Source organism: Pelobates fuscus, chromosome 6 (assembly GCF_036172605.1).
Source record: "Pelobates fuscus isolate aPelFus1 chromosome 6, aPelFus1.pri, whole genome shotgun sequence".
NCBI classification, from domain to species: Eukaryota; Metazoa; Chordata; class Amphibia; order Anura; family Pelobatidae; genus Pelobates; species Pelobates fuscus.
This window is the reverse complement of record NC_086322.1, coordinates 80,445,249-80,459,960: the sequence shown is the minus strand read 5'-3', so window position 1 is coordinate 80,459,960 and position 14,712 is coordinate 80,445,249. Positions and strand designations below refer to the sequence as shown.

Below are 14,712 nucleotides of genomic sequence, written 5' to 3'. Positions count from 1 at the left end.
GCAAGCGTGAGTTGGCCGTACGGGTGCGAGCAGCGGTCAGGAGGTGGTCGCGGGCAGAGCGGAGGGTACGAGGAGGGGCATACCTCTGGATCAGTGAAGAGATATAAGAGGGGCTGGAATTGTTCAGTGCTTTAAATGTATGGGTTAGCACTTTGAATTGACTCCTATAGGATACAGGGAGCCAATGTAAGGACTGGCAGAGGGGCGAGGTGTGAGAGGACCGACTGGATAGGAAAATCAGTCTAGCTGCAGCATTCATTACAGACTGTAGCGGGGCAGTACGGCTTTTGGGGAGACCAATCAGGAGAGGGTTACAGTAATCCATGCGGGAAATTACTAGAGCATGGACAAGCTCCTTGGTAGCATCTTGCGTAAGAAAGGGGCGGATGCGGGCTATGTTTTTGAGTTGGAACCTACAGGACTTGGCAACAAACTGGATGTGAGACTCAAAGGTGAGACCAGAGTCAAGTATGACGCCAAGACAGCGCGCTTGTAGGGATGGACTTATGTGGATATCACGGACTTGAAGGGAGAGTGAGAGAGGAGGATCAGTATTAGGAGGAGGAAAGACAAGGAGTTCAGTTTTAGAGAGGTTAAGTTTGAGAAAGCGTGACGACATCCAGTCAGAGATGGAAGAGAGGCAAGCAGTGACACGTTGCAGGACGGCCGGGGAGAGGTCCGGTGAGGAGAGGTATATCTGAGTGTCATCAGCGTACAGGTGGTAGTTGAATCCAAAAGAGGCAATAAGTTTTCCAAGAGAGGCAGTATAAAGAGAAAATAGAAGGGGACCAAGGACAGAGCCTTGGGGAACTCCAACTGAGACAGGGCGAGGGGAGGAGGTATCCTTGGAAAAGGAGACACTAAATGAGCGTTGGGAGAGATAGGAGGAAAACCAAGAGAGGACAGAGTCACAGAGACCGAGTGATTGAAGAGTTTGAAGGAGGAGAGAATGATCAACTGTGTCAAAGGCAGCAGAGAGGTCAAGGAGAATTAATATGGAGTAGTGACCTTTGGATTTAGCGGAGATTAGGTCATTAGTCACTTTGATAAGAGCGGTCTCAGTAGAGTGGAGAGGGCGGAAGCCAGACTGAAGAGGGTCAAGGAGAGAGTTGGAATTAAGGAAGTGAGACACACGGGTAAAGACAAGTAAATAACCTGTACACGAACTATAGTGAATAACCACCAATTCTGGTATATATTACCATATTGTAAAGTCACACATATTGCCTTGTAAAAGCATTCCGACCCCTTGAAAAGTACTTTTCCCCCCCTAGATTACAAATTATTCGTATTCACAAATTCCCAAACAATTATCTTTTTTTGCCAACTCTTCTGCTCCAGGTGGTTCTGGTTGGTTGGGTGGCACTTATGGCCTTTAGATTTCAAACTGTGCTCATGATTCTAATTAGGATTGAGATCAGGACATTGACTGGGACACTGTAGAATATTCATATTTTTGTTCTTGAGCCATACCAAAGCTGCTTTGTATAGTGTTTTCCACCATCATGCTGCTGAAAGGTTAACTTTTTCCAAAGCTTCAACTTTTTAGCAGACAGAGGATGGTTCTCCAACGATTCATCCACTTTCCCTCAAATGTTACAAGACTCTTTGCTGATAATTTCCATGCATTTATTTTGGTCCCCATTTAGTCACAGGGGATTGACATTATAACATTCTTGAAAACAGGTTATTCAAGTTTACCTTTTTCACAGGTTTCTTGTAGTTCATTTTCAAAATCTTTTTGAAGAAATATCTCTTTGATGGCAATTAGCTCTGCTTTTAACGATTCCAACCCACTCTCATCTAGAGATGATAAATAAGACTGAACCTAAATAAAAATAGCACAGATAATATACAGGTTTAGTTGCTGATGTATAAGCACAAAATGTAAAAAAAAAAAATACCTCAAAGCAATTCAAAGGATCAGTCATGTTTGAGATAAAGAAGTATAGATAGTAAAAATAAACGGGGAAATTATTTACCCAAAAGGAGTATGCCTGCTGACTCTCTCATATGTATGTATATATCTATTCAAAGACTTTCTATTTATGTTTTGTTATAATGTAGCACATTTTATCACAATACTGTAATTTGCACATATTGTTTCATGCTGATAACAATAGAGATCAATACATAGAATAAGCAATACCTTAGCTTCACTTTCATTGGAGAGTATTTCCAGAGCTTCGAGATGTGACAGACCCTGGTAATCATCGAAAAGGACTCCATAGTGTGCAGTTTTTTCATCCGTAACTTGCTCGGCCAGTCGCTGCTTTTCTTTTTCTTTAGCCTCCCTTAACATCTGCAAAAAAGTTCAATGTCAAATACCAGCAGATCACTACCCTTTCTACGAACTGACCTGTATTCCAGAATAAAATGTGACCGCAGGAAGATAACCTTAAGTCACTATGTTCATAATTCCGAACTACAGATTCATCTTTGTTTAATTGTTCTTCCACACCAATCTCCATTGTCTGCCACGTATGTAAAATACATGTTGACCCATTTATTTATATTATTTGTCTTACATCTTCCAATCATTAAGGGTAATTACACAGAATTAGTAACTAGGCAGTGATCAGTGAACACAAGGACTTGGGGGAAATCACACTGGATTATTTCCACTTGGGGCTCAGAGAACAACCAACCAATTTTCAATGGTTTAAACAGTTGGGTCCCCAAGTGCTTACATGCATTGCCTCCTCTCTCTTCTGCTAAGGAGTTGTTCAGGAATTATTACCTTCGACAACAGTGATATCACCGGCGACCAATTTTAGACCCAGCTTAGGTATTACCCTGTTCAAAGTGGAGTGTGTCTTTAAAAATAGAACCTTATAAAACATACAACAAACCACTTCAACTAATAAGAACAAAAAGTCAAATTTTTCACAATGTGATTGACTTTTTTTCCCCCCATTTTGGTTTATTTTATTTCTGGATGTTTTTTTTCCCAGGACATATTTATTACATATTAATTTGTATATGACGTAGTAAGCAGAAACATAGTGCTAACATATTCCAGGATTATTTGGCAAAAAAACTCACTGTATGATATATGGAGAATGCATTATCCCAGTAGCAAATATTTTACTTTCTATTCAAAAGGTTACTTGTTCATATTCTAGGATGGATTTGTTACTAAGGTGCAGTCTTTGGATAAGTTCATTTCCTCAAAGACAGGCTCAATAACATGGTCGGATGCGCCAATTTTTTTAAAGGTCAAAAACAACAAGGAATATATACATCTGTTCAGATCAATACCTCTAAGAGTCCCAAGAAATATTCTATCTGAATTTAGGAAACAATTTAGGGCTTTTATTTGGGGAAATAAAACACCTAGAATCTCTTATAATACTCTGACAAAAAAAAAAAAAAAAAAATTAGATAAATGTGAAAAATCTCCCAGACATAATAGAAATACACAATATCTCACTCTCCATACATACATACATACATACATACATCAGATATCAGATTTCTGTTAATCCAAGTTTGAAGTGAATGGAAGAATGATCTAGTTATAAAATCTCTGTTTAATCTAATATGGATTGATTGTAATTATTACAATTTTTTTTTTAAATCTTCAAATTAAATCGTGAATGATATCATTCTAGCCCTAAAAATGTCAAGAAGAAATTGGGGATTTCCAATACACTCCTATCTACACCTATTACAATTACAATACAAATTCTATATAAAAGATATTGATCTATCAAAGTGGAAAAGCTGTGGAATTCATAACCTATCTCAAATTGCCCCATTGGCGAAATGTAAATTGTTTGCCGAGTTTAAAACCCAATTTAGATTAATAGAAAACTAATTTTATAATTATATACGAATTCAACAACTAATTAAGCATCTACAGATTAAAGAGTATTCTAACTTTGAGAATCTCATTAATAAACATTATACAAATAAACTTATTTCTAAAACCTCTCAAGTGTTAAAATGTTCTATAGACACAGATAAACCCCCATCGATAAATAAATGGGAAAAGTACTTAAATAAAGTTTTCCCACTTAATGAATGATTCCTTCACACAAGTTAAGAAAATTACCCATAGCTTGAGTCTACGCGAAAACTTCTTCAAAATTACTCACGGGTGGTATCTTACCCCGTACAGAATTAAGAAATTTAAACATAAATCACTCAGATACGTGCTGGAGATGTTTAGGAGCGGTGGGAACATTATATCATATGTGGTGGGGCTGTAATGGTTTGGGCTGAGATTAAAAAAAAATATTGATTTTCAAAGCTCTTGGAATACAGGAAGAACTATCTCCTCAAACATTTCTTTCACTTAGATTTCCCTAGATGTAGTTTTGAACACAGAGCACAAGTAACACATATTTATGGCAGCTAAGCTTACAATAGCCAGAAATTGGAAAGTACCCTCTTCGCCTAAGTGGTCAGATATAATCGGTCAGATAGCATACCAGGGCATAATGGAAAAAGGGTTCTATAGAATAGCAGATAAGATTCCTTTATATAGAGTCATATGGATGACCTGGAATACAATTTACCCTTTAAATTGCATTGGTATTTCATGAACAAGTTAACAGGATATACATCATTACATAAAGAAATTTAATATTTGAAGTTAGCTAAAATTGAAGCAGAATCTAGAGTGGATATAGGCAGTGCTCCTGAGCATTGAATTTATTTTATCATATACTTGGCTCCTGAATCTCTCTCCTTTCGTCATATTTAAATAGGACTCTTAAGAATATAAAACATATGCTCTTACCGCAGTTATGTCTTGTCTATAGGTTTCGCATGTATGTCTAATTTGAATGTATGATATGAAAGTTGTGGTAAACTGATTATGGTATGTATTACAATTAAGAGGTACTATTAAAGTTCCGATTCAGAATTACAATAATCAGTTTACTATTATCGCACCTTGTAAATGTTTGTCTCACAATATTTAAACACAAAAGGTCTGTAGATAAGGCTTAATGATTTTAGAAGTTAAGGTTTTAAAGTATTCAAAAAGAGTAAGAGAACTCCTAAAGGAGGTCAGACTAAACAGTAACATATGATGATATTAGCTTCTGACGATTAATGAAAATACATAATCTAAAAAAAAAAAAAAAATTAAATGAAATAAAACAAAAACAATATATGGTATGTAGAAAAATCTAAAAACATTGATCAGAAAATACATTAGTGTGCAGGAATGAAGTGAGATACTCATCGCTGTCATGGCTGGATGCTAACACTGTCTTAATGAACCATACATGCTCCATATTGCTCACCTGGAAATATGGTGCATACATTATTTTAACCTTGAGCAAAGCAGGAAATTTATCTCACCTGTGATAAGGATGCAGTTCTCTGCATTAGTATTTTAGTTTTTTTAAACCCAGGGTCACTTTCAGCCAGAACATTCATTGTCTTTTTACCAATAAATTCCAAGGCATCGAGACCTCCAGTGAGAACACTTTTACCCTGTATATAAGACATGAAGTGAAATAGTCAGGAATCATAGTAAACAAAGTCATATTTTTTAAAGACTTCACAAGACCCATTTATCAAAATCATCCAAAACTCCGGTTTTAAGTCAGGTAGGGAAAGGCCTCTTTAACAACTGACTCAAATAAAGTTGGCTAGAGATAACCAAATATTGGACTTGTTGTTTGGAAAATACCAAATGAAATAGTCGCTAACCGTTGGCTACAAGGTAATGTTCAAAATACAGCCATGTCATTTGTTCAAAATGTGGATATTCATAATGACCCTGCCTGATCAAGCAGATAGAGAAGAGAAAAAACACAATACACAACACATAAAAAAAATCTCTTGAAAATTAAGAAGAGAGCTTCTTCACATTAACTGACTCTTAAGCAGCAGTCCATAATGCAGTCCTCGACCTACAAACCATGCCCTATTTATTATTATTTTGGTATGGCCAGCTGTCTTAAAGAGTCAATCAGCGTGCATTTATGTTTTAACAGTTATGTATTAAAGGGTTACTTTAACCACTTAACCACAACACCTGTTTAAGTGGTTATGCTGCAAGCACCCTGTTTGTGCAGAGCTAGAAAGACTGCCTGTTTTGAGATATTTCGTTTTTCTTTCTGGGTTGTAACTCCATTTTTGGCTCTAGTCAATCAGCCAGCTGGAAAGTCTGTTTCCGGGCTGGGTATATCAGTTGTATCCAGGTTTCGAATGCAGCGTCTGCATACCACACTCACAACTTGGGCTGAGCTCTCACTCCTCCAATGAGAAAGAAACATCCCAGAGGCTGTGCATTAATGGACTGCAAATCTGCCAAGATATGACTGCTATAAGTTTACAAAGCAGGTCCAGCTTTGGATTGCTCTTGGGAATAAACATATCCTATAAATCTATTATGCAATGATTCATTCCATTCAAATTTCTTCCTGCCGTGACAGCAACCTGCATCAAGGGAAAATTTATATATATATATATATATATATTTTTTTTTTTTTTAATTCTTTGTTTTATTGAGGAAAGAGTAACACTAACAGGTTACAGAGAGTGCTTGTTTAGTAACCATGGATACATTAGCATGTTTGTGAGAAGACATTCATTTACAACATACATAATTTTTAATATATAACATGGACAAGCTTGGGCCTTTTAGGGGGTAGCATGGTATAAGACCATAGCAAAGCCATTTTGCAAGTTAGGGAGTCAGAGCGGGGGAGTCAGTCTTGTGCTGCCATGATGTGGGTGTCTGAGGTATAAGTATCAGGCCCTTCTCCCATGGGGATGTTACCTCATGAGAGTGTTAGCGGCTTTATGTTGGGGTCACGTGACGTCCCCTTGCGAAACCCTTCTGTGTGGCTAGGATTGTCGTATATATGGAGGTGACTCAATGAATTGGCTGCTCTATTGTATGCTTAGTTATCTATAATTTTGTATTGGTTTTTAATGCATTACATTGACATGCATTATTTTCGATTTCATTCAATAGCAATTTACAGTTTCCCCATTAACATTTGGGCTTTTCTCTAGTTAAATAGCATCATGTCTACAGTTTGGCTAGAAAAATGTATTGAAAAATGTAGCACTATTCTTTGCGGTTTGTCATGGCGATGTCTGTTTAAAAACCTATCATCATCGAGGATAATCAGGGTTAATTGAAGTCAGTACACGCTTCCTGAATTAGAAGGGTGTAGCTTCCTAGTACTCGTTTACCAATATACTGGGCAGACAATAGCCTTCTGGTTGAAAGTGACCTGAAATAACGTGTGCATAAAGTCCACTATTCCTGTGTGCAGAAGTCATTTGTTTTATGGTCATACAGAGCTGTAAATGTAATATAGAAAATAATACAAATTATATGCCATGTTCATGATCAGCTTTGCTCAAAACAGGAAGTGGCTGGCACCAGTGGCTAATACTAGCCGAGCTTCCCATTCTCATGTATTTGAATGAGGTAGTGGCAAGTTCTGCAAACTACTTCAGTTATAAGCAAAAGTCAGAAGATAGACACTGACAGGGAATCTAAATTATACAATAATCTATGCAAGGAGCATAATAAATTATTACTCATAGCCTACCTATATATATATATATATATATATATATATATATATATATATATATATATGTTATCATTCAGCGTATATCTACGAAGCTTATTTAATTTTTAAATCTGGGCAGTGGATTGTACCTTTAATGACTTTTTATTTAACATGAATGGGACACAAGTACATAAAACTAAATATATTTATATAGGTAAGAGTTTTATTTGGAATACTTGTAACACCAATCTATAACATCAAGTCTTTACTTGGGAATTCTGTATAACTTACTGTATTCTGTACAACATTTGTTAGCGTTGACAACACTCCACGAGGACTTGAGGGAGATGAGGAAGGTTCCGAGATGTAATCGTCCTTCTCCGATGGTTCTTCTATTTTATCAGCAGACAGAGGTAAGACACAAAGCATCACACAAGCAAAAATGACACAAATATAAATCAACAACTGAAAAGGTAAGATAATTCACATGGCTTAGACTTGACATAAACTTGACAATTCCTTTTCTTTGTATTAGGCATGCAACATAACTTTTTATCCAATTAAGTCCTCTACAAACCAGATAAACAACAAACAAAACAAAGCAGTCTGAAACCAACCATATGCAAATGATTACTATAAACAAAACAAAATTCTCACTTTCAGTGATGCTAGTAGTTGCATAGTGAATACATATTTAAAGGGACAGTCCCGGCAGCACAACAATTTCATCTATGCCAGGAGGCCTCGGGGACACTCTTACCTCAAAAGGGTTAACCCAGTGGTTCATAAACTTTTTAGGTTCAAGGCGCCATTAATATTTCAACATTTTTCCAAGGCACCCCAAATCAAAAATAATTCTAGGTTGTATATATGTACAGCGCTGCGCCATATACTGTGCCCCTGTACGGCAGAAATTCTTGCTATTTAGGCGAAGATCCAGAACCTAATCTTGCGAGGGGCACTGGTAGATTATTTAAAGCATGGGTCGTCAACCTGGTCCCTACTGCCCACTAGTGGGCGTTTCAGGATTCCAGGTGGGCGGTAGGGATTTTTTTTTTACAGATTGGGTGATTGATTGATTGGGCAGGCGGACGGGCGCGAGCCGGCGGTACCGCTGTGACTGGGTACCGCCATCACCACTTGCGGCCCCGGCGGCAAACCGCCGGGGCCGCATATGGAGGGGTCCATCGGGTGGGCCATGCTGTCAGGGCCACCCGATGGATGTGGATTGTGAGGGGGCCTGGTCAGCGCTGGGCGCTTTAACAGCGCGACCGGGCCCCCTGTGATGACATCATATCTGCTGGGAGGAAGTGATTCCCCGGTCACTCCTCCCAGCATACCGAGAGCCGCGCGTGAGGAAGGAGGAGGAGGGAGTCAGAGTGGGAACTCTGACTCCCATCCACCTGAGCCACCACTGGACCCCAGGGAAAGTCACCCTCCTGCACCTTAAAGGTAGGAAACAGGAGGGTGACTTAAATATAATGTGTGTTTGTTTGTGTCTTTGTATGTATGTCTTGTGTGTGTCTGTATGTGTATGTCTGTATACATGTGTCTTGTCTTTGCATGTGTGTCTGTATGTGTGTCTTATGTATGTCTGTATATATGTGTGTCTTGTCTTTGTATGTATGTGTGTCTGTATGTGTCTTGTGTGTGTGTATGTCTGTATATATGTGTGTCTTGTCTTTGTATGCATGTCTTGTGTGTGTGTCTTTGTATGTATGTCTTGTGTGTGTGTCTTTGTATGTATGTCTTGTGTGTGTGTCTTTGTATGTATGTCTTGTGTGTGTCTTTGTATGTATGTCTTGTGTGTGTGTCTTTGTATGTATGTCTTGTGTGTGTGTCTTTGTATGTATGTCTTGTGTGTGTCTTTGTATGTATGTCTTGTGTGTGTGTGTGTGTCTTTGTATGTCTTTGTGTGTGTGTCTGTATGTCTTTGTATGTGTGTATGTATGTGTGTCTGTTTCTTGTGTCTGTCTGTATGTGTGTATGTGTCTTTGTATGTCTGTCTGTCTGTATGTGTGCCAGTCTGTTATAGTGGGATACCTAGCTCAGCCTTCCTACTGGGCATTGCTATAAGGAAGGTGAAAAAAAAGGTGGGGAGGGGAATTGAGGATGGAGAAGAGGGGAGCTGACGCACAGATGAGAAATCATATTATGCGCAAACAGAGAAGTCGTCTGAATATCACCGAAAGAGGAGACCTTCGTTTGTTCCTTAAGAAAATCGAACCAGATATCAAATATTTAGCCTTGCAGCATCAACCTCAAGGATCTCATTAATCACTAGTAAAGGTAATTTCAATTTACTTTATTGTTTTCTCATTAAACTTTATAAAGTTAAAAACATTATAAACATGCATTAATTGGAAATAAAAAGATAACTGTACGTACATTTATTTTATTTTTTTAAAACACCCTCCTTTCGAAAAAAAATATTCCGCACTTGCGCGAAAACTGGTGGGCGGTAAGGAAATTTTTTCAACCAAAAAGATGCATTAGTGGGCGGTAGTTAGAAAAAGGTTGACTACCACTGATTTAAAGAAACAATCCAGGCACAATAACCACTACATCACTCTGTAGTTATGGTACCAGGAGTGCCTTGGTGCTCTCCCAGGGTAAGTAGTCAAACGGTTTAAGAATAGTTTGACAACTTACCTGTGATGTGCCGGGATAGGGGCTGTAGTATGGGATAGGGGGGCAGTAGTGTGTATGTGGGGTGCAGCATGCGTGTGGGGTGCAGTGTGTGTGAGGGTTGAAGTGTGTGAGCATGTGATGGGTGCAGTGTGTGTACAGGGGTGCATTGTGTTTGTGAAGGATGTAGTGTGTGTGAGCGTGAGGTGGTACAGAGTGTGTGTATGGGGGGCAGTGTGTGTGTGCAGGGAGAGTTATTGAGGGTGTGTGGGGGTAGGAGGGGAGATTAATATTTAAGTGGTTTTTTTTAAAATTTAAATTACAAATAAAATAAAAAGGCAGCATCCGGATTCTGAAATATCAGGTTCAGGAAGCGTGGAGTACTGCCGAGTAGGGGCGCAGCTGATTGGCTAAGAGTGATCAGCTGACGCTCTCAGACAATCAGTGAATCTCCATTCACAAAACTGACTTGGAAAAGGCGTGTTTCTTTTCAAGCCAGTTTCGTCAGCTAGCTGCTCTGAGCGGTGCTCATGCTCATCAGCACTCCCAGCTTTCTGAACCTGAAATTTTTAGAAGTCGGATGTTGCCTGGGGGGGAAGTTGACATCGGTGCTTAAACCGTTGGAGAACGGTTTAACCCCTTGAGGTAAAAGTGTTCCTGACATTTCATGAAGTTGTTATGGTGCCTTTAATACAAAATATAGACCTAACCAATTTGTTAATTTATACCCATGTGTATAGATTTATGTAAAAAAATTTAACTTTTGTCTGCATTTTGGTCAGTTGTTTAATATTTTGTGCAGGTTTGTATATTAAAAAACTACATACTTTGTATGAATATAGACACATAAAGCTATTTTAAGAGTTATCAGGTAGAGTCTACATTTTTAGCCTCCATACTTTGGACAATTTGAGACCAAGTTTTAAATCTCAAAGAAATTAACAAAACATAATTTTTGAAAAAAATAAAAATAAAAACTACCTGTACATATTCATCTTGGAGAGATTTTGCCTCAAACTGGCCCAAATGATTAGACGTAACCTTGATAATTTCCTAAACTAACCCAAAAATTGCAGTGGGCAGAGTGTTAAAATACATAGATGTGCTGCTCAATTTTTCAATGCGCTATTTTGAATGTAAAGAACTAAAATCCCTGAATTTCAGAATTAACAGGACAATTATTTATTGAGCACCAATATACTGCAGTGCTGGCAATAAATTGATTTGATTCATGTCCAAATCGCAACATTTTAAACTGAATTAAGACTATTTTATGCTTTCATTGAATAATCTTTGTTCATTAAAGGCAGTTCTCAGAATACACGAGTCATAATCAAACTGTTACAAAAGAAAAAGGGTAATAGGCGCTCACTATAGAAACCAGGCAGCAGTATACAGGACAAGGATTCCCCAACCTTGTGAGTGAAATAGTTGAAAGAGAGAGGGCGTATACCGCGCTTATAGTATTACAAATAAAATATACAAAGATACATACATATGTTCTTGAGTATTTCAATTGGTCGTGACCTCAAAGGGAAATACAAATAGAAAAACAATAATAGCGCAATACAGCAAATATATTTATAGAGATAAATGATAAGAAACTAAGTACAGTCCACTCACATGAAGTAGAGCTATAACAGAGCTCTACTGTGAAAGCGCTTGGACGGTACAATCCCCGTCTTAGGATTCGTGGTGGTTGCCGCAGTTGTATTCAAAGGTGCCAAATATGGAGTTGGTATAAAAAGAAAAAATAGCAGCAATATGGTGAAGTAGGTCCAAGTGGTAGAGTAAAATAGTAAAAAGTAATGTACTTACACTTTCTAGAGCATGAAACCTGCTCTAGTGTGAACAGCTTGGGTGGTATGATCCCCACCAAGGATATACAGGATACCAGGAAATGAAGATAATAAAAAAGTAACTTAAAAGTATACTTTAATAGAACAGACTAGACAATAAATGTAAAATATAGATATAAAATATAATATATAAAATAAAGTCCCACTTTACGCGTTTCGCCTGATAGGCTTCTTCAGAAGTGTGGTGTAGAGTTCAAACAGTCCGTTTATATATCTTCTTTGATGGTTAGATGAATTCCTGGTGAGATGATTTCCGGGTTTCGGCTTTGTGATGGTGCGCATGCGTCAGACCGGAAATGGCGCGACATCCGTGTCGCACCGGAAGTGATGCGTTGTTGTGATGCAGGCCGGAAATGGCCGCGATTTGTCCATAAGGGAAGGGGGAGGGTGCTGACGTGACACTCGTGGAGCGCACGCACAACCAGGAAGTGGTGTGCGTCGCGTTCCAGACGTCACTCCTAAGTCCACTCTTAAAGGGAGTATCGGTTGTAATGACCGGGTAATGGCGTAGCGGCCATATTGGATAAGGGCAATAGTCCATAAATATATGAAAGACATAAATAATACATGATAAATATCACAAGCAATAATTAAAGGGAAAGTTAATATTCTGTTAGTGTATAATCATAATAAAAAACAGAATAAAAGGGCAGTTTTACTAAATAGCTAAAAACCTTAAGGTGAATAAAGTGACAGTAGCTTTGCAAGCATAATTAGCAGAGTGTAGATATTGCAAATAAGTGCACCTAATTGGTGGAGTATACTTTGAGAGAGGGTGGACAATTAATAATTAAAACACATGGCTTAAAAATTGGAATATGAATAAAAATATAAAATCTTATTTGGGTACTTGATAAAAATCTAATATGAAAAAGAGGGAAGATAAAAATTAAACCATACGTAATCTATAAAATATAGAGTGACTAACTAAACTTATAAAAAATATTATAAAAAATTAAAAAGGTCGAAATCCACATTTAACCCCTTGGGGTGTAGGGTATCTAGTTGATATACCCATTGCATTTCTGTTTGTCCAATCTTTCTTATAATATCTCCTCCTCTCCAGTGGTTTTTCACTATTTTAATACCAATAAAAGTAAGGTGCTTAGGATCATTGTTGTGCATGCAGAAGTGTGCTGGTATTGAATGGTTTTGTACACCTTTTTCTATATTTCTGCAATGTTCTGCAATTCTGGTTTTCAGTGGTCTGATCGTTCTGCCCACATATTGAAGGCCACATGAACATTCTAATAGATAAATCACGTTTTTACTGTTGCATGAAATGACATCTTTAATATTATATATTTTATTTGTATTATTTGATTTAAACTCAGTAATGGTTCTTTTAGTAGTTTTTGTTTTCTTACATGCCATGCAGCAATTACATTTATAAAAACCCTTTTTGTCCATAAAATTGTTTATCTTATTGGGACTCTTTTTTGTAAAATTTTTTGTCAAATGCATTTTAAGGTTAGGGGCTCCTCTGAATATTATTTTTGGTTTATCAGGGATTAATTTACCTAGAATTTCGTCTTCCTTCAATAGGTGCCAGTGTTTCATTAAAATTTTCTTTAATTGTCTGTTTTTGTTATTGTAATCTAGTACGATTGGTAGGGTAAAATCACAATTGTTCTGATTGGCTGGAGTTTTAACCTTGTGTATAAGTTGGTTCCTATTGGTTGTGGTAATTTGGTTAATAGTTGCATCAATGTGGTTACTATTATAGCCTTTTTGTATAAAACTTTTTTTCAATGTATTTGCTTGCTCTAAAAACACAGAATTATCTGAACAATTTCTTTTTAGGCGCATCATTTGGCTTTTGGGTATGTTGTCCAGCCATATTTTATTGTGACAACTTTCAGTGCTTATATAGTTATTAACATTTACATCTTTAAAATGTGTCTTTGTTTGTATTTGATTGTCTTTAATGTATATATTTAGATCTAAATAGGTCACTGCAGTACTACTAAAATCAGCTGTTAAAACTATTCCTTCTTCATTTATGTTTAAAAAAGAGATAAAATCCTTGGCCGAACTCATAGAGCCTTTCCAGATGAAAAAGAGGTCATCTATATAACGAGAGTAGGATATCAGGCTTTCCACCCAGTCATGCCCCCTCCACACGGCTCGGTCCTCCCACTCCGCCATATAGAGGTTGGCATAACTGGGTGCAAACCTGGTACCCATAGCTGTGCCGGTTTTCTGTAGGTAGAAGCTATCTTTGAACCAGAAATAGTTATATTTTAAAATTAGATCTATGCCTTCAATAATAAAATCAGTGTGTTCTTGAGGCATAGAGTCATCTCGTTCTAAAACAGATCTAATTGCTTGGCATCCCTTATTATGCTGAATGATCGTGTATAGTGACTGGACATCACACGTAATGAGTATATAATCATTGTTCCAGGTAATGGTTTCCAATTTTTTCAAAAGATCTATTGTGTCTTTTAAGTAAGATTTTGTTTTTTTAACGTACGGCTGCAGCATTATGTCAATATACTCAGATAGGTTAGAGAGAAGGGATCCTATTCCTGACACAATAGGGCGTCCAGGTGGGTTATTTAAACATTTATGAATCTTTGGTAAAAAGTATATCACTGGGGTTTTGGGGAATAGTATTTTTATATAGTTATACTCCTTCTCGTTTAAAATTCCAATCTATCAGCTAATACAGCGAATACAAATCCAAAAGTTTATAAAGATAGTGAACTAAAAAACAAATCCACCTT

General features: G+C 37.4%; 1 protein-coding gene across 2 annotated transcripts in view; it reads right to left on the bottom strand.

Moving 5' to 3' along the window:
* Positions 1-14,712, bottom strand: part of FAM114A1 (family with sequence similarity 114 member A1) — a 53,770-nt gene that overhangs the window by 24,639 nt on the left and 14,419 nt on the right. For both annotated transcript variants that reach the window (XM_063459912.1, XM_063459913.1), the window contains exons 5-8: positions 7,788-7,888; positions 5,317-5,451; positions 2,150-2,302; positions 1,702-1,828 (exon numbers count right to left, since the gene is read on the bottom strand). In XM_063459912.1, the coding sequence (XP_063315982.1) occupies positions 1,702-1,828; positions 2,150-2,302; positions 5,317-5,451; positions 7,788-7,888 (516 nt within the window). The remainder of the gene's footprint in view (positions 1-1,701; positions 1,829-2,149; positions 2,303-5,316; positions 5,452-7,787; positions 7,889-14,712) is intronic.